General features: G+C 50.0%; 1 protein-coding gene across 1 annotated transcript in view; it reads left to right on the forward strand.

Moving 5' to 3' along the window:
- Nucleotides 1-20,593, forward strand: part of MYO1D (myosin ID) — a 154,113-nt gene that overhangs the window by 69,173 nt on the left and 64,347 nt on the right. Inside the window, exons 16-19 of the mRNA XM_039700853.1 lie at nt 321-528; nt 13,420-13,643; nt 15,553-15,697; nt 16,079-16,183. Coding sequence (XP_039556787.1) covers nt 321-528; nt 13,420-13,643; nt 15,553-15,697; nt 16,079-16,183 — 682 coding nt within the window. The remainder of the gene's footprint in view (nt 1-320; nt 529-13,419; nt 13,644-15,552; nt 15,698-16,078; nt 16,184-20,593) is intronic.

A 20,593-nucleotide genomic window follows, 5' to 3' on the forward strand; every position in this document is an offset into this window, starting at 1 on the left:
GATACTGAAGGTGTGAAAAATGGGACAAATCTGCAGGAGGCCAATGCTGAGTTTGTTCCTTTGCATCAGTTCAGTGCTGATGGATTGAGCTCCTCCCAGTATTATTTTGCAGCATCTCACAAAATCATGCCTCTTCTTTATTAATTTTCCTAGTATTTTGAGGATCATGATTCCTGCAGAGGATGTCTTCAGACTCTTCCATCTGTACTCAGTTTTATTACAATTTAATTGATAATTTTTTCTAAAACCAGTTGAAGCTTGCCCTTCTCTAGCACCTTGGTGGCAAGTTCACCTTTGTAAATTATACCTTTTAATTCCAGGTACAAGATGATCTCTGAATTCACCTGGCCCAACCATGACCTCCCCTCAGACAAGGAGGCTGTGAGGAAGCTCATCGAGTGCCACGGCTTCCAGCACGACGTGGCCTACGGCAAGACCAAGCTCTTCATCCGCACGCCGCGGACCCTGTTCACCCTGGAGGAGCTGCACGCCAAGATGCTCGTCAGGATCGTCCTCTTCCTGCAGAAGGTACAGCTTCCACTGCCCCAGAAACTCAGCTCAAGCTCCTTGAACCGTCCTTGCTCTCCTTTCTGGCTCTGCTGCTGCACAGATTCCAGACTTTTGCACTTTGGTCACTGCTGGATATTTTTAGGCTTCTTTCCATGGTGCTCTCTGGAGCCTGGGTGTAGTGAGGGGTGTAGCACCTAAAAAGTTGTTCATCACTGTTTAAAAACTTGCTCTTTTCTCAGTGGAAAGAGGATGCCTGGGAGCTTGAGAGACTTTTACAGCTGAAATGTGGAATCAGAGAATTCCAGGCTGGTTTGGATCAGGAGGGACCTTAAAGCCCAGTCCCACCAGGCCCTGGCACAGGGTGCCCAGAGCAGCTGTGGCTGCCCTGGATCTCTGGCAGTGCCCAAGGCCAGGCTGGATGGGCTCAAGTGGAAGGTGTCCCTGCCCATGGCAGGAGATGGGACTGGGGGAGCTCTCAGGTTCCTTTTAACACAAACCATCCCGTGGTTCTCTGGTGTTAGCACTTGCTGAAATCTGTCTCTGTACAAGCAAGATCTGTCTGGCAAAGAGCAGAAATGGTGGGGCTGACTTGCCCTGCCAGGCAAAGTGGATTAGTTCAAGACTTTTAGAAACTGATTTCTTAAAATGTGTATCTTGTGTGAAATTCTTGGAATCTGGGAAAGAACTGAACCTCTGAACCCATTCCTGTCCCTCACAAATAGAAACTGCTGCTGCTGATAGATGGGTGTAAAAACTTGACAGAACAAAAGCTCTGCAGGGAACACAGGTTTGCACAAACTCTCCAAACCTGGCAGACTGAATGGGGAAGAGCCTGAAGGAGAAGTTCCCCCCTGGAAGCTCAGAGTTCTGTGGATCACTCATATTTGTGGTGTCTGCAGTGCATTGGATGTGATTCCCTTCCTGGAAACCCACCCAGTTTGACCAGGATGGGAGCAGAAAGCATCAAGTCTAGGGTTGGTCTCTTGGTACTTGTTGTGCTGAATGGTTTAGTAGGGAATTCTGCACCTCTTGTGTGCAGTGAGTATTCTGGAAAGGCCAAGCTCAGGCTGTGGGGATGCAGGCCCTGCCTTTCTCTGAGCTCTGTGGTTCAGAGTTTTGTTCCCTGTTCTGAGCATGTACTGCTGCTGAGCTTCCCCAGACTCAACATCTTCTCCTACCTTCCTTCCCTGGAAAGTGGAGCACTTTTCCATCTATTTATTCTCTTGGGCTGCCCTGGGGCTGCCCTGTGGGGCTCCCATGCCCCCTGGGAGGGTTCCTGGATCCTTTGCTGTGCTCACCAGGGGTTCTAGGGAGGAATTTCCTGCCTGGAGCCACTTGGATGCTTTCAGGGAGTTCACAGGGCCACAGCTCTAACCCAGAGTCTCTTTCTCCCCAGGAATGGGGTGAGCTAATGAGCTCCTTGTGGAATAAAGCTGCAGGGGGGGCTGCTTGCTCCCAGGTGACTCCAGCTTTCATATTAAAAAGGGAGCAATTGAGGGGTGACCTTTTTGGAAATTGCAAGGTGCAGCTACTGGAGAATAATTTCAGAGCCCCAGGCTGTGTTGCTGTGGGAGCAGATCATGGCTCAGTGAGCTCCAAGCTCCTCCTTCAGATAAATCCAGTGAGAGGCACACTTTTAACAGCAACTTGTCAGTTCTGTGAGTTTGCTGCCAGCTCCAGAATTACATTGTCTGGGCTGGATCTGGAGTGAGCTCAGCATCAAAGACAGCAGGGCAAAGGATTTTTTTTGCCCCTGGAAGGTAAATAACCTGCTTAGGTGTCATGGATCAACTCCTTTGCTCCACAGAGGCTTTTCTGCAATAGGTTTGTGTGGCATCAGGTGTGGAATAACTGTAGTGCTTCTGGGGGTTTCCTTGTTGCCACAGTCAGCAAAAGTGATAGAAATTAAAATGCTGGTGCACGTTGTCCTGTGCTTCACAAACCTCCCTGTCCTGTGTCCTGCTCTCCCTAGGGTGGGGAGGGACCACCATGAGTCTGTCTGAGGACTGAAACAGGACATGGAGGCATCTTTTTGTTATTTTTCTGTGAGAAATCTTCAGGGAGTACTAACTTACTTCATAAAGGATCATAAAAGACAAACTTCTTCTCTAGTGTTCAAGGAAATGAGGACTCTGGAGAAATCTGGGTGTCCTCCTAGAGCTCCTTCCCCGTAGCTGAGCCCTCTCTGCTTTCACTCACTGGCTGGGCTCCTCAACCAGGCTCTCAAATGCAGAGGAGCTTTTCAGAGTCCTGGAACTCACAGCTAAACCGAGAAACACTCAATGAATCATTAAATGCTCGTTAAACAGGTCAGCTAAAGAGAAGGTGTTGAGCTGGTGTCAATAGGTGTGGATTAGAGACCTTGTAGCGTGTTAAACCTACCTGACAAAAGCTTGCCTTTGTCTCCATTTCCAGTGTTTCTCTTGTCTCCTGTTAACTCTGCTCCCAGCCCTGGCTGGGATCCCTCCCTGGCTCTGCTGCCGGCAGATGGGGCCGGTGGAGTTGGGCAGTGCTGGAAAAGGTACAGTCAACAATCAAAAATCAAAGAGGAGGGATCTGATGAGGCCTTCTCTGAGCTCTGAAAGCATCAAGGCAATTTTGCCTGTCATTTCTGTTCCCAACTTGTTTTCAATTGTTCATTAACAACTCACAGGGAAATTTAATTCTTGCTCTTTTTTCCTTCTGTAGTTTTGACTGTGAGCATCAAAGGCTGAGGGAGGCAAACTGAGCACATCTAGAAAGATTTGATTTTCTTTTAAATAACTGAGCCTTCTATTGCATTGGAGTTCCTCAAATTTGAATTTAGGAAAAGGGAAAGACAAGAGAAGATGACATGTAGTGTGGTGACAATGGGCGCTTGTGTGACACAAGCTGAGGCAGATGTGAGAGCAGCCTTAGAGCAGCTGATCCCGGCCTGGGGCCCAGGGGTGTTTTCCTCTGCACAGGAATGAGTGTAAGTGAAAGAATCCACATTTAGATTTAACAGCTCTTTTTCTAATGATGTGTATTCTGTGACTTATGGGTGTCCTGCAAATCAGAGGCTTTCCAGAAGGGACTCACTAATTATCTGGGGAGCTTCCTCATCCAGTGACCCTTAACCCTCCACAGTGCTGCTGCCTTTGTGTAATGGTGCTTACCAGTTTGGTTAAATCGAATTAAAACTGACATCTAGTTTAAATAGATAATTTTACTTTCTTTTGTTCCACATCTCTGGGATGTCTTCACCTTTAGATTTATCTTTCACACTCCTTTTTTTCCTGTGGTAAAATGTCAGTGAGATTCCAGGCTGTAATTTTCCTTCTGCCCCAACGCAGTCAGTGAGCAGATGTGATGTGATTTAACCGTGGCAACTTGCTGGCTCCAGGAGAATTCAGCAAGTGAGAGCTGTGTCCAGTGTCACAAGCCCCATATGGCAGCAGGGACACCACACCAAAGGGTCACTCCAGGAGCCCCAGCTGAGGTTGCTTCATGTGGTGCTTTAGGGTTTATTTGCTGTACCTGTGCTCCTGCCAGCTCTGTGACTGTCACCCTGAATGCAAATGGAGCAGCTCTAATGTTAATCATACAAATAAAAAATGAAAAAAAAAAAGCTGCCATGAAGCTCTGCTGCTTTTCCTGCCCTTGGAAAGGCTCCCACAGGCTCATTAGCTGTGCAGAGCAGAGCTTTGTTCGGGGAAGAAAGCCCGGGCAGGCGGCACGTGCGGGCTGTGCAGATGATGGCTCCTGTCACTATAATTTACTGCACTATTTCGGTGTCATTTTATCAGGCCGGCACAGCTGCGGATGGAATCGCTCCCGAAATCTTCCTGCCTGGCACGGGAGCAGCAGGAATGTCCTTGAGTGCAGCCCAGCCCCTCCTGGGACACAGCCCAGCAACGGGGGCTGGGAGGGGCAGGGCCGGCCCTGGGACGTGCCCTGGGCATCCCGAGGTGTCCTTGGGCATCCCGGCGTGTCCGTGGAGCCAGATGGGCTCTGCAGAGGCTCGGGAGCTGCCATCACCATGGCAACACTCCCCAGCCTGCAGGGAGAGCAGCACAGAGCCGTGGCATCATTCCGTGTCACCGTTCCCTGTTTCACCTTCCCGCTCCAGCCCCACCAGCCCTGGGAGCTCGGGACACAGGGAAGCCTCAGCCACACGGGGAGGCTCCTCCATGGACACAGGAGGTGTTTCCTGACAGGGTTTGGGCCAGTGACCCAGGCAGAGGGGACGGAGTGGGTTTGCCCCTGGGCTCCAGGCGTTCTCCATCCCCAGGCAGTGTTTGTGCACGCCGGCGCTCAGCAGGAGCAGGTCTGTAATGACATATGGATTTGTATCCTGGTCCCAGGCTGTGGTCTGGAGAGGCTCTGGCAGGGAGGAGCTGTGACAGGAGATGCTGTGGCTCCTTCCCGAGGAGCAGGGGCTGGGAGCTGCCAGGACCAGGTGCAGGGAAGGAGGAAGAGCTGGCTCCATCCCCTGCAGTAACACTGACTGATCCCACAGCTCCAGCCATGCTGCTCCCCTTCCCTGGGCTAGGAGCATCCCTGCCTGCTTCCAGGGAAGGCACTGAGGCAAAGAAATCCACCCTGCCCACCCAGAAAATGCCAAAGCATTTTAAAAATGCTTTACCTCTTACCATAAAAAACGGAAGAGAAGAGGGAATTTCTGCCAGTTTAGCCCCACAACAGCTCAGCTGCCTTCGGAGGAATGGTCATGCTGGCAAGAACTGGGGACTTGCCTGTGGGGGAAAAGCAGGAGCTGGATCCTGCCCTTTCAGTAGCAGGTACCTGGAGACACCTGGATACCTTCTTGATGTGCTTCTGCTCCAGGAAATTCTGTGGAAACACTCTGTAACCTAAATAAGTGTAAATATCCACTACAGCTGAGCAAGAGAGGAGGAGAGAGGGTGCTGTGAGTGTGCACCACTGTGTAAAATACAGTCCAGCAGAGTATGGAGAGCAGGGAAACAGCCTGTTCCAGGGTCTGGTGTCCCAGCTGGGTCACCTGGAGCTTCATGGCTGTTGGAGCAACCTTAAAGCTTGGCTTTCTGTTTCCAATACAGGTGGGGAAAAACAAAACACAAACAAAACCCCAAACTCTTCCCTGAACCTCTTGCCACATCAGAGAGAACATTTGTGCTCTCATGAGTTGGTTAAACGAACCTTTGGTGGCTCTGATCTTGTAAATCATTCCAGGTTCTAGCTCTGCCTTTCACAGGTGGAGAGGATTTTTTTCCATGTTCATCCATGTGTACCCCAGGCAAATTGGAAAGAGCAGATTCAGCCTTTGCTGCTGATGCTTCCACATTGTTACCATGGGAGGGAATGAGCTTTTGTTGTGCCTGAGCTTTCCACCTTTTCAAAGGTTGTGATCTGCTGCACCTCAAGGTCTCTTTAAGCCTGCTTTGAGCTGTGACAGAGCTGCCAGTGTGGTGTAAAACAGGGCAAAAAGCACAATTCCTCCAGGAGATTCTGTGGTTCCTGGAGTTGCCAAAGGCAGGAAGTCCTGCAGGGTGCAGCCAGGATTTATGAGGTGCCCTGTCAGGCCCATGGGACACCACAAAGAGCACCCAAGGACCAGCAGCTCCATGCTGGGGGATGGTTGGGAGCTTTCCCAGGGTTGGGGATCTCATCCCTGTCCCAGGACACGGGGGGTGTTTGCTGCAGCTGTGGCTGAGCTGCAGAAGGAGCTGCAGGAGGAACCTGGAGCTGAGATGGGGCTGCATCCCACACCTGGGACCTGCTGAAGCATGGCTCCTTTGGTGGTTTTTATGTTCCTTATTGAACATGCTCTTGTTAGTGCCAGCTAATTAATCTCAGAGTGGGACCCTTCTCTCTTTCCAGCCTGTGGAATATTGTTGCTTTTAAGCAAAGCAATAGAATGAACATTGTTCAGCTGACTTATGTGGAAAGAGAAAACAGCTCTCAGCAAATGCAGCAGCTTTTCCCCCTCGCTGCTCTCTGAGGTGATTTGGGAGAACAGGGAGCCTTTGATTTAAACCCTTTGCCTCAGACCTTTATGGGATCCACATTTACTCAAACCAGGAAAAGGCAGATCACATCCTGGGGCTGTGAGTGAGCTCTGAGGCACTCCGTGACAGCCCTGCCCTGTGGAGGTGCCCTTGGAGCAGTCAGGGCTGGGGGCACTGGAGGTGGGAGCCCGTGACGCCGCGCGTGCGGCTCCTCTGCGCTGGCACTAAATACTGAATAACCTGCCCGTGTGAGAGCCTTCAGAGCCGAGCAGGGAGCTTCCTGCCTGCCTGAATGATTTGATTCTCACCAGTTGGGCTGCCTGGAGGGCAAACCAGGGGTTGGGACAGATGGAATATTGATCATGGAGCAGTCCGGGTTGGCCGAAGGAGGGTGGTGGGAGAAGGTGTTTGTGGTGCAGCAGGAATGGAGGAGTTTTCCAAGGTTTGTTTCCTTGCAGAAGTGCTCCAAAATACCACTCTGGGGTTTAATTTAGCTGAGCTGGGTTTGTTTGCTGAATCCTGGGCATTTGTTTGCTCACTCATGTGCTTGGATTGGGAGCTGTGTGGGTTTTTTCTGCATTCACAGGGATTGCAGCATCTAGGTCAAATCTAGATTATCCCTTTTTCCATGGGAGATGTACAGGCAAGGCTGCATCCTGGGCCCACCCTGGCTGCTCTGCTGGCTTTCCCTGTGCTCTGTAGGGCCCATTTAATAGTTTTCCTTCTTTCTTCCCTTTTTTCTCGTTTTTTTGATGGCACATTCAGAGCATGGAGAGCCTGCAGCCTGCAGACAAGGCTGTAATGCATAGATGGGTGTGGAGGATTTATGTTCTGCTGAGGTGATGGATGTGATCTTGGATGTGAGGTTTCTTTAATCTTGGAAACTCTGTTGGAAGCTCAGTGAGGCTTTTAAACTGATTCTGAAGGTATGTTCAGATCTCCCCTGCCATTCTGAATTTTAATTGATTAAATTTTAATCAAAAAACAAGTGAATTAAATATTCTTTAAGAAAAAAAAAAAAATCAGTGCTTCCCTTAAGCTGAGATGTGTCTCTTGCTTTGGCTGAATGCTGTTGGTGCAAGTCCCTGCTTTAGAAGCTACCAAAGCAGCTGCTGCACTGGGAGTCGTGGGATCATCCCTTGGGACACTGCTGGGATCACTGAAGCCAGGGCTGTGCAGGAGGAGATCCCTTGGTCTGGAGCTTTTCGTGTCCCCAGGGGTCATTTCCACCTCTGGGTTGGCCTTAACTGAGAGAATAAAAGGGACTGGGGGAAAGCTGTGGCTGCCCCATCCCTGGGAGTGTCCAAGGCTGGGTTGGATGGGGCTTGGAACAGCCTGGGATAGTGGGAGCTGCCCCTGGCAGGGGTGGGACTGGATGGGCTTTAAGGTCCCTTCCAGCTGGGGTTTGGGATTCCATGGTTGATGTTTCTGTGAAACATCTCATTTAAAACACTGTGGAGTTGGCAGAGGTCTCTGGAGAGTGAAGAAAGAACTTCCCCACTGGGAGCAGCTGTATAGAAATAAATATTCTTTGTAATGGTCAAGAGGTTGAGCTGTGTTCAGACTTTGTTTTTCCAACCTTTTCCTTTCTCTCTATCCCTGTCTTAGCCCTTCAGTCCTGATTTCCATTGCCTTCTTCATTTTTCCTCCCCCGAATTTTAGGAGGACAAACACAGAGAAGGCAAAGATATTGAAAGAGGTGAGGAGAGACCATGGGTGGGAGCTGGATAAGGGAATGTTTCTTGGTTTGTTGTTTGGTTTACAGTGCTTTTTTGGGGGGGGGGGGGTTTAAGCCAAAAAAACCCTTCCTTTTTCTTTCCATTTTCTTTCCAACATAATCCTCATTGTCTCTGCTCTTGTGTCCGTGGTTTGCTCGTGGGCCCTTCCCTGCTTGCTCACACTGAGGAATCAGCTCATGCTGCTGGTTGTTCCCCTCCCCTGCCGTGTCTCCTGGTGCTTTCCCCCTGGGGACAATCCACTCCATGTCCTGTCCCTCTGCTCCTGCTCGGTCCCTGGGCTGGGCTCTGATCGATGGCACTGCCCTGGAGGCTGCTCCAGAGGGGCACTTGGAAAACTGCCACCAAACTGGTTCTTTGGGAGCCATGGCCTCCTCCAGCCCCTCCCTCGTGCCCCACATGCATTTCCAGCCCCTCATCCTCTGGGATGCTGCCAGGCCCTCCTGGGCTCCTCTGCCTGTGGTGCTTGGCTGGCAGTTGGTGGCTCTGTCTGCTGGTTGGGATTTGGGATCTGGGGAGGCAGATGGCTCTGGAACTGGAGCTGAAGCTGTTCCAGCAATGTCACTCTGATTTCAGGCTCCTTCTGCCCTGTGGCTGATTTTTCCTGAAAGATAAAGGGACTTGGCCTCGTGGAGGCTCCTGCTCCTCTGTCAGCTTGGCTGGGAGCTGGCTCAGGATTCAGGAGCTGTCAGGGCAATCTCAGGAGGTCAGGCAGGGACAGGGTGATCTTCAGTCTCATTCCCATGGGAAATCAGGTTAACCAGCAGGGAAAGCCACAGGAGGGGGGAACGGGAAGTATGGATTTATTCTTGCCTGTGGGAGGGATGGCACAGGGCTCTGCCATCCCAGGCTGGTTTACTCTGGCTGTAAGGACTCTCTAAATGCAAGGTCAGTGAAGCCCCCAGCTGGCTGGGATGTGGCTGGATTGAAGTGGGAATTCTGAGGTGCCTGTGGCTGTCAGGTCTGAGGGATGATCTACTGGGTCCCTTTGGAACTGGGCATGAAATTCCCTTGGAACTTACCTTGGGTGCAAAGGCATAAAGGGGAGAAGGAGAACCCTGCATGCACAAATACTTCTGTTGGAGTTTGGCCCTCCTTGGCCCCCAAAACACAACTAGAGCAGTACCTTTGCAACAGGAGAATCTATCACAGGCAGTGTAAACTTCCCTCTGGAAATTTGATGTGTTTCATTTCATCTTACAGGGCTCAATGTTCTTGAGTTATGAACTGAAAAGGTGCATTGGGTAGAGTATTCAAACCTGAGGAAGGTGTGAATTGGCAGGAACACTCCAGCCTCCTGGAGCTGCTTGTTCTGGAAATGCATTGGCACAGGGTGCCCAGAGCAGCTGGGGCTGCCCCCGGATCCCTGGAAGTGTCCAAGGCCAGGCTGGATGGGGCCTGGAGCTACCTGGGATAGCAGAAGGTTGCCCAAGGCAGAGGGCTGGAACTGGATCATTTTTAAGGTTCTCTCCAACCCAAACCATCCTGTGATTCCAAGATTCTGTGATCCTTGTTTGTCTTATCTATGTCCTGCTGCTCACAGCTACACAAAGTCCCTGCCCAACAGGGAGTTCTGTGCTTTGACCCCTCCTCTTGTCCCCTGGATTGACCATTCCATGTTTCTGGAAGGCTCCATGGGACCATGGGAAGCCAAGTCACCGTGGCAGCTCAGCATTACTGAGGGGCTTCTTTGAGCTGCAATGAGCCCTGAAGTGGAAAAGAAAACCACAAAGCCAGAAAAACAGTTAATTTAGAAAATATTTGTCCCCCATTCCCTGGGAGAAGTTTGTCCTTCCCTTTGACTGTTTCCTCACCTTTGAGGCGCTGCCGTGGTGCCATGGAAGGTCCTCACTGGCAGGGGGTTCTCCAGTTATGACAACTTGATTTGAGAACATGCTTTTCATTAATGGTTTGCTGTGTGTGTAGCCAGGGGCATGTCTGAGCTGGATAATTGGATTTGGGAGGCCAGTGTTTGTACAATTGTGACACCTCTTGCTGTGAAGCCAATTTCTGCAGCGATGCAGCTGATACAACATCGGGGCAATCTGTTCCAGCCTTTGTTCCAGGGATGTCTGACTGGTGGGAGAAGTAACCACAGCGAGAGACTTCCCTCAACAGCATGTCTGCTTCAGCCCAAGGAAGCAAAACCAAGACTTTGTTCTGTGTCTCAAATGGTCCAGGGAACAGCTGACAGCAGTGAGGCTTTGCAAAGTCTTGAGCAGCTTACAGGGATTTACTGTGTGTGTTCTTTTCTTGAGGTCCTCTGTAATACCCAAGGACTGTTCACTGCGGCCTGGAGCCCTTTGTTCCTCATTTCTGTTCTTATTAAATTCAAAAATGAGAAATTGGCAGTAGGGTTTTGCCCAGTTGATTTTGTTTGTTGTCCATACATCCCTTACAGGTATATTTTATGACTCTTCAGTCTATGCTTAAGTATCTCAAGCAATCCAAATCTTCTTTGCTTTTAAAAAATTTCCCCAGTACTCTTTGGATGCTCAGTTTTTGGATCCTAGCTGGTGATTCTGTCAAATCCAGAGTTTCAGAGCCTGCTCTGCCCTGCCCTCAGACAGGGAAATGCCAACTTTAATCCAGCCTTACACTCTTTGGGTGAAATCCAGGCCTTGTGCAAGTCTGGTTTAGGCAGGAAGCTTTGAGCCTTGAGCTTCCCAGCAGCTCTGAGGGCCTTTGCAAGGCTGAAGCTGCAGCAGGTCTGAGCTAAAACCACAGTGGTAACAGAGTGTGGCAGCAGTGACTGCTGAGCACAGCACGTGTGCAGGGGGTGCTGCCTCCTCTGTCTAATGGCCTCAAGGAATAAATAAGGAACATGTTGTTTATTATTTTAGCTGCACACAGGGATGAGGTTCTCAGTCCCAGCTCCCTGGCTTTGGTTGGTGTGCTGAAACCAGCAGTGCTGCTTTCTGCTGTGGCTTTTGTGCTTCCTGCTCTTGCCTTTCTCTTCACTGTCCCATGTCCTGCCTTGCTTCCCCAGCTCTTCCCTCAGCCACTGAAATGCTCTTTATCCCCACACCCTCCCTGGAGAGCAGCCCTGGCAGGGGCTGAGGCTGCCATGGAGCTCCTTGCCTTCAGCCACCTTGGGCTGTTCTCAGGTGTCAACCATCCAGTGCCACCCCTTGCCAGGGGCAGGGACACCTTCCACTAGGAGAGATGTTCAGCCTGGAGAAGGGGGGTTCCAGGGAGAGCTCAAAGCCCTTCCAGGCATTAAAGGAGCTCCAGGAGAGCTGGAGAGGGACTGGGGACAAGGCATGGAGGGACAGGACACAGGGAATGGCTCCCACTGCCAGAGGGCAGGGATGGATGGGATCTTGGGAATGAGGAATTGTTCCCGGGCAGGGTGGGCAGGCCCTGGCACAGGTGCCCAGAGCAGCTGGGGCTGCCCCTGCATCCCTGGCAGTGCCCAAGGCCAGGCTGGACACTGGGGCTGGAGCAGCCTGGGACAGTGGGAGGTGTCCTTGCCATGGCAGGGGTGGCAATGGAGGATCTTTCAGGTTTTTCCCAACCCAAATCATTCTGTAATGCTGTGATTCTATGTGGGCAGGATTGTGCAGGGTCTGGGCTCTGTTCTGGTGTGTGAGAGCACAAATGGGCTCCACTGATGAGTTTGATGCTCCATAAAGTGCTGGGTGCTCAAGAGCTGCCCAGGCTCAGCCAGAGCTCATGGGTTGTGTCTGTAGGGAAAGGGAGACATCCCCCACAGGGACAGTGAGGCCGAAGGAGAATGAGGAGAGAGAACTCTGACAGAGGTAGAAAGAAGAGAGTTCTCTGCTTCTGAACAGTTGGGAACCCAAAACCTCTGTGTTTCTCTTTAAACTGAGCATGTCTAGAGAGCAGCAGCCCCTCACAGCTCTGCACTGGTTGCTGCATGGGCTTTTCTGGGTTGCATGGCAGGATTGTCAGTGAAGCTGTCAGGAGAGCCTCTGACATCAGCTCCACAAAGCAACTGTTGTGTTGAAAACAGCCTCAGGTAGTTAATTAATCCTTCTGTAAATAGAAGGCTTGATGTGCACCAGCAGTGCTGTGGGATCTTTCTCAGAGGAAAATAAAGTCTGTGACAGGACTGTGGTGAGCAGGGAGGCTCGTTATCCTTCCAGTTCAATTATGCAAGGAAAATAAATACAGTCTTCTGCTCGGTGGGTTGTGTTGGTAGGTGAGTACAGGTGGGGAAGGATCCCTGGGGAATGCCAGGGAATGCCAGCTCCTCTGCTTACAGGATGGCAGCAGCCACTTCCTCCTGCCTGGGGCTCCTCCTTGGTGGCTGGTGTTGTGCACTGTCACTGTCACAGCCACATGCACTGTCACTGTCACAGCCACGTCAGCACGGAGCAGCCTTCCAGCATCACTTCCCAGAGTGTCCTCTGGCAGGAGGTGCCAGGAGAAGCCCAGGAGCTGCTGTGTGTTCTGCTCGTGGTGCTCTCCCGACAAAACATAACTCACAGTGACACTGGAGAAGCTGGGCCCCATCCCAGAAGTTTGGGGAATATCCTTTGGTTTGTATATTTGTTTTTCCACACATGGCCAGAATAGATATTCCCCAGGCTATTTTCAGAGCAATCTTTTCTTTAATCAGAGTTAAAATTGTTTCTCAATAATTGTTTCAATTAGCACAGAATCATGGAATGGTTTGGGTTGGAAGAGACTTTAAATCTCATCTGGTGCCACGCTCTGCCACAGACAGGGACACCTTCCCCTGTCCCAGGCTGCTCCAGGCCCAGCGTCCAGCCTGGCCTTGGGCAGTGCCAGGGATCCAGGGGCAGCCCCAGCTGCTCTGGGCACCCTGTGCCAGGGCCTGCCCACCCTCACAGGGAACAATTCCTCATTCCCAATCTCCCATCCATCCCTGCCCTCTGGCACTGGGAGCCATTCCCTGTGCCCTGTCCCTCCATGCCTTGTCCCCAGTCCCTCTCCAGCTCTCCTGAGCCCCTTCAGGGCCGACCAGGGGCTCTGAGCTCTCCCTGGAGCTTCTCCTCTGCAGGTGAGCACCCCCAGCTCCCAGCCTGGCTCCAGAGGGGCCGTTGGATCATTGCTGTGGCCTCCTCTGCTCCATGCCTTCCTCAGGTGGAGATCTCAGTCACAAACACGGTGTTTCAGTCGTGCTCTACCTGAATTTGGCCGGCAGCGGGAACTCCCTTCCCTCGCAATGACATTACGAACCTGTGCAGCCCAGGAGGAGTGCAGCAGTCCTCTGACGGCCCGCTTGTGTCCCGCAGGTGTGGAGGGGCGCGCTGGCGCGGCTGCGCTACCGGCGGGCGCGGGCGGCGCGGGCCATCGCGCGCCACTACCGGCGCCACAAGGTGCGCGCCCACCTGCGCGAGCTGCTGCGGCGCTTCCGCGGCGTGCGCCAGCTGCCCGACCGCGGCCGCGCCATCGCCTGGCCCGCGCCGCCCAAGGTGCTGCTCCGCTTCCAGGAGGCTCTGCAGGACATCTACCACAGGTACGGCGCGCCTGCTGCTGCAGGTTTAGCTTTTCTATCTTCCAGGTTCTGTGCTGCTTTAGTGCGTGGGTCTGGGCTTCACATGAGGGGATGGTGAGCTCTCTGCACAGAGCAGGGAGACAAAACAATTCCTTCTCCAGCTGGGGACCAAGGACAAATGATCCAAATCTCAGGCCCAAGGGCGTAAACAACGTGGGCTGAGGAGAGAAAAACAAGGATGGGACTGCATGGGCTAAATCTGTAATTGGACAATGAACTCCAATATATGGGGGGTTGGAATATAAGAAAATAAAGATAGTGCAGAAAGTAATCTCACCCCTAAGGAGTTGCAGCTGGGCCAATTACCAAAGATTAGGAACAGGCCTGACTTGAACAGGCCACAGTGGTGACCAGTGAGAAAAAGAGTGCTATAAAAGAGTGTCTTGTCTGGCTGAGAAGGGAACTGGAGTCAGTTGGCTGCTTTGTGAGGAAGAAAGAGACAGTGCTCTGAAGAGCTGCCCATGAGAAAACCCCAAGAAGTTATGAAACTTTTGTGATAAGGAGACAACAGTATGGAACTTTTGCAATATGATGACAACACAATATGCTAATAGACCAAAACTTATAAAAGTGAGAGACCCTGTGACCACTGGAACATTTTGTGAGCATTTTAAGTTCATCTGAGGTGTAGCCCTGGCTGGGCTCTTGTACTACCCAAGGATCCATTAAGGCCTCCTAATAAATCCCTACTTTATTCTTTAGCTCTATCTAGTCTCTGTTCTAGGTCAGCCTTCACAAGGCATCAGTCCCAGGGACATCTGGCTGAAGGATATGATCTGGGTGTTGCTGGCTTCATGCCCTTGACCAGGCAGATAATTCTGATCCAAAGATTTACTGTTGAATCACAGAATCTCAGAGTGCTTTTGATCTTAAAGCCCATGCAGTTTCACCCCATGCCATGGCCAAGGGCACCAGGCCGGGTTGTTCCATTATGATAAATATTGTGTTTCCTTCCTTGGCCCCTTTCTGGCCTTTGTGGTTGGTTTTGAAAAGAAGGAGCAGCTGCTTTTGGATGAGGAGGAGAGAAAAAGAATTTTCTGGATTTCCTCAAGACTTCTTGTAGTAACTTAGTGTTTTTCTGCAGTAAAATGAGTGATGTTCCCCTTGTCACCCATGTTCTGTGTGCAGAACAGGTGTTTGTACCTTCATTAAACCTCCCAGTATCTAAAGGCTGGTGGTTTTTTTTCCCCTGGGAAGCTGTAGGCAAAGTAGTTACAATTCCAGTTTGAGAAATGATGACTTCTGAAAGTGGCTGAATAAGAGAAATGTTGTCTGGAGGGGCTTTCAGAGACCTCCTGTCCAGCCATCAGCTTGCAGGGCAGTTCCAGCAGCTTTAGATCAAGTCAGCTTTGTTATTTTCTCCAACTGCCTCTTCAGGAGAGACATCCATCCACCCACAGCCTGTCTGGGGAGTGTCCTGCTTTCAGAATTAGCTCAGTTACCAGAACTACAGAATTTTGGCTGCTAAAAAGCCTTTTTATAGCATTTACCCTGGAGTTCTGCTGCTGCTGCTGAAGGCTGGGGTGTGGTATGGGGCAATGGATGGGCTGCCCTGCCCTGTTCCATGGTGCAGTTGGAACTGAGGGGCCAAATTCAGCTGTTAGAGGAGAGTGGTGCTGTAAATGAGCCCAAAAATGGGCTTGCAAACACATGCAGCAGTGGTTGACTTGTGGTGTGGGATAGGGAGTGTGGCACCCAGACCTGTCAGGTTGGAGGTGAGACATGACTTTAAAACATCAGCTGACCTTTGCAGCTTTAGGAACACCTGGGCAGGACTCTGAGGGTGTCCTTGTGCTGCTGCTCTGGCGGCAGGAGTCCTTCCTGGGCGAGGTCCAGGCTGGGGCTGACCCAGGCCTTGCTTTGGTGGCAGGTGGAGAGCGGCCGAGCTCATCCGGAGCGTGCCCCCAGAGCTGCTGCCTCAGCTGAGGGCCAAGGTGGCTGCCATGGAGCTGCTGAAGGGCCACAGGGCTGACATTGGCCTCCAGAGAGCCTGGCAGGGCAACTACATCGCACTGGTGAGTGAGGGGGGCCTGGGCTCAGGGTGCTGGAAGGGGAAAATTCGGGAAAGTGAGCCTTGGTTTATTGGGAGGAGAAGTACTTAGAAATTTCCTCTGTTCATGTGGGTTCAAAACCTTGACTTCCACTGCACTAGGAGTGATTTTTATGAATCCTGAGGAGCACTAAAGCAGTGCCATCAGCTGTCTCTGCAAACAGGGAGACTAAAATGCTGGGGAGAATGGAAAACACAGGGACTGAGAGAAATTCTTTCTAGGCAGATTTGATTGCTTCCCTTTACTCCATCCTTCCTTGGAGCATTTTGGTGTGTCAAGGTTTGGTTTCCCAAAGCACGGAAGGGTGGAGGGAGCCATGTCCTGAGCCTGTCTCTGCTCTTCCAGAAACCAGACGGCCCCCAGAGCTCAGGCTCCTTCACCCCTGTGGCCAACGAGCTGAAGCGCAAGGACAAGTACATGAACATCCTCTTCTCCTGCCACGTGCGCAAGGTAACGGGGCTGGGGGTGTCCAGGGCCCAGGAGTGACCCGGGGAGGCTGGCACAGCACTTCAGAGCACTTCCAAGGAGCTGCATCAGGCATTTTTGGGTGGAGCAAGGCTGGGTGGCTGCTGGGGCCTCATCGTGTCAGAGGCACAAATAAATTGTTGAGTCCCTGCCCATGTAGTGTGTTGGAACTGAATGGTCTCTAAGAACTCTTCAATCCAAACCATTCCATGATTTCAAGATAAAATCACTTCATTCTGCAGAACTGGTTTGGGTCTGACATTTTTTGTAGCAGAATTGAGTTTTTTGTTAACTTGGTTGGAAGGTTTAAACAACTAATTAAAAAACCAGACTTGCTTAATTGTTGTGGGTTGCTCCTCATGATGCTGGTTGGAAATATCTGTCAGGGAAGGATATTTTTAATTTCACCAAGCCAACAGACAGACTCGATTTTAGTGGCAGGCCAGTGCTGTGGGTGTTCAGGTGTTTTTAAGAAGCTGTATATTCTTTTTATTTGTAAATACTGCAGTTGGTCCCCACGTGCAGTTATTCCTTATGATTCTGCAGATCTAGATAATTCATTCTGCAGCATGAAATCTATAAATAAAACTTTGCAAGTGGTAGTGAGTTGTATTGTTTATTCAACAGTGATTCGTGTTCATAAAAATAGAAATCTCTAATTGTTTTCCAAGCAAAAATATCTCAGTGGAGTTTGGTGTTGCTGTGGCCACGTTCTCTGGGAGGATGGGGTTCACAGGATTAAGAGAGGAGCAGGCCAGTCTGAACCCAAACTCCCTCTTTAGAACCTCACAGCTCTTGGGCTGAGGGACAGAGAAATGCAGAATTCCCCCTGGCTTCTATCAGGTTAGGCTGAAAACAAAATGATTCCTCTTCTAACTCATTTAGTGAACTGATTCCAGTGGCAGTTTCTGGCTGAACTGGGATAACTGTAGAAAGGACAATATTCAGTGGTTAGAGATGTGATGATGAGAATTGTGGGTTTGGATGGGAATGGAATGAGGGTGAGGGAATCACGGGGGATCTGTGTGTGATGGACACAGTGTGGGAGTTTTATCTTGTTCACTGTTATGCAGCTCTCCAGCCTTTAAATCCTTGTGTTTCTCCTGCTCCTGGTTCAGCTCTCAAGGACCATCTCCTGTGTAAGCACAGGGCAAAGCAGGTTCCTGAAGCACAGATCCACACTTCATCCTGTTCCCTAACTGCCAGGACAGAGCTCCTGCCTTCAGACAAGTGTCAGAGCAGCATTTGTTGGTTTTGGTGTGTGCAGGAATCTCTGAGCATTCCAACAGGCCTGTTTCTGTACTGTGACTCTGCTGGAAAAATCCAGTTTTTGTGGGTTTGTTGCATTGAGATGCCAGCACTTCAACAGTAGAAGCAGCATGGGGATGGAATAGGTGTTACCCACCATAAAGTGGATTTCTCCTGAGCCTGAAAGGCTTTCAGTGCTCTCAGAGGCAAAGTTTTAGCTGGCTGTGGCTGCATTAAAAAGGCAGCTCAGCTGAAATCACAAACATTGCAAAGTTATAGACTTGCAGCCATGTGGGTTTTAAATTATCTTGTTTGAAAGGTTAAATTGTTGCTTTCTTTTTACAGAGAGGTAGGACTTGATCCCCTGCTGGCCTGCTAAGTTAGGGATTCCTGGCATGGCTTTAGACCATCAGCACTTCCCATCCCTGGCAGTGCCCAAGGCCAGGCTGGCAGGGCTTGGAGCACCCTGGGACAGTGGAAAGTGTCCCTGCCCACGGCAGGGTGACACTGGGTGATCTCTCAGGTCCCTCCAAACACAAACCACTCCATGATTGCATGATCTCAGCACTGCTGAGGACAAGCCTTACACATGGATGTGTGAGCCTGGTGACTGCAGAGCATCTCCATGTCACAGATGCAAACCATCCCATCCAAACCCACGAGGGATGTGGCTCCTCCCTCAGGGAAACGTTTGTCTTCTGCTTGTAGAGACAGGAAATGTCCTGAGCAGAGCAGGGAGCACAAACAGTGCTGAAATGTGAAGGTTAACAGGACAAGGATTTGGCATTTGAGAATTTAACATTTCCCTTCCCAAGCAAGGCACTTCCTCAGGTCGTGTTTCTGGATCTGCAGACTGAGCACCAGTGAGAGCTTTGGACAGGAGTGCCTGCGTGCTCTGACTGCAGCAGCACAGGCTGGGACAGCCTTTGCCCTTCACAGGAAACAATTTCCACCCTGAGCTGTTTGAAATGAAGGTGTTTCTCTTGTCAGAAATAAAATTTTGGCATTCCTGCCTCTTACCCCAGAGTAAGGGCAGTCTGTGGGTGACCCTCAGGGCAGAGGGAATCTCTCCTCATTGCTGCATTCTTCCCTTTGAATTTTTAACAAATACATTTTAAAATAAATCATCAAGTTCCTTCTCTTTAGCTTTGACTTCCCCATGTCCTACCTGTTGGATTATGGGGGTTTTTTGGTTTAGACATGGACTAACTGAGAGGTGTTTTAAAAATTATTTTATTTTTAGTTTTATGAAGGTATATCTATACTTCATATATATATATATATATATATGTAGATATAAAAAAATCGTATATAATATTATAATATGTATTTTATATATTATATATAAAATACTAATATATATTAATATCTATAATATTATATATTATGGATATAATATTTGTGGTTTATATATATAACAAATATTACCTATGAATCCATTTCCCACATTACCAAACCTCACTGGCCCAGGTGGCACTTGGTGCTGGCACGTGCAGCCTGACCCAGTGCTCAGGGCAGATTTGTCACATTTCTCATGTTAAACCTGGTTCCTGTGGGTTTGCAGGCTGTGTTTGTTCTCTGCTGAAAATTGGCTCACGTGAAGCTTTAACAGGGGCCTGCAGAGTGAATTATAGAAATGAAATTGTAATTATCAGGTGATTTCATTGCTTCCCTTAAATAATTCTCCTGAACAAAGCAGCAATTGACAAAAAAAAGGCTGCTCAAGTTCATCCGTGCTGTGTTTTCATGATTCAGCTTATTTGAGGATTCTTGAGCAAAAACTGTGCTGCTCCTGCTCTTCCCTGAGGCAAGAAGGTGTTGGTGGGAAGGTGTTAAAGGGCTCACTTTGGTGAGCTGGGCTGAATGTTTTATTTCTGAAGCAGCATCTGCCTTCCTCTGTGGCTTCCTTCAGCTGAGTCACCAAACCACACGTGAAATAGTTGTTAACTGTCAACAGCCATGTCAGGTGTCTGCTCTGGGAAGGGTTCAGTCTAATGCACTTCTTTCCTTGCACAGAAAACACATTAAAAGCATAAATACTGGGCAACTTGAGCAGACACAGGTTGAGCCCAGAGCTCACCTATTTAAACGCATTTATGAGTAGAGCACCCCCTGTGACCTGTCAGATATTGGCTCATTAAATTCATTGACACAGAATATTTTTAGCTGATGACTGACATAGATCTAATGGATTATTCAGGAAGAATCTAGAAGATTCTAGATGAGGAAGAACTTCCTGGAAAGGGTGGTCAGGTATTAGAAGGGGCTGCCCAGGGAGGTGTTGGAGTCCCCACCCCTGCAGGTGCCCAAGGAGCACCTGGATGTGGCACTCAGTGCTCTGGGCTGGTGACAAGGTGGGGATTGGGCACAGGTTGGACTTGATGGGCCTGGGAGGCCTTTTCCAGCCTCAATAATTTTGTGTTTCTAAGTCTAAGTAGTAAATTTATTCCAGGAACTGCTCTCCAAGTTTTGAGCTGCTGGTAAAGTTTTCTTTGCCTGTGTGGGGCCCAATTTCAACAGCTTGAGCTGAATAATAATGGGGGGCTCTGTTTGGAGCAGTTTTTACAGGAGGGCTGTGAAAGGCTTTGAAGCCTTGCTGAGGGGTGGGGAATGAGCTGTGTGTTTGCTTCCCTGCAGTAGGTACAGGTAGAAGCAGGTCATTCCTGCCTCTGGAAAAATCCACCTTTTCTGAGAATTGTGGTGCTCTTCACTTTTTCAAAGGAAATTTTGAAGATTTTTGCCTTAGGAGAAACCAAATGCATATTTCATGCAAACCTCCAGATTTTGTTGGATCACCTAGGAAACAACTCTCTCTCTTTATTTTCTGTAGAATGAGGCTTTTCTTCCCACTTTTCCCTTGTCACTTGTGGCACCAGGCTCCATTGACAGGATCATCTCTTTCAAAGGCCACTGCCCTGCAGTGCCCAGAGGCCACTGACAGAGACCTTAAAAACTTCCTTGAAGATTTTTCAGCTCTAGGCCAGATCTTCATTTCCCCCACAAGCTTGTCAGGAAGCTAAATTAGGACTGATTCACATTTGGATCAACAAGATATAAATACAGAATGCCCAGAAGGTGCAGAGCACACAGTGCTGGGAAGGGCTGTTCTCCGGGAGGGAGTGAGCTCTAGCTGAGAGCAGAAGGCCT

This window comes from Passer montanus, unplaced genomic scaffold (genome assembly GCF_014805655.1).
Source record: "Passer montanus isolate IOZ18808 unplaced genomic scaffold, ASM1480565v1 scaffold145, whole genome shotgun sequence".
Classification (NCBI taxonomy): domain Eukaryota; kingdom Metazoa; phylum Chordata; class Aves; order Passeriformes; family Passeridae; genus Passer; species Passer montanus.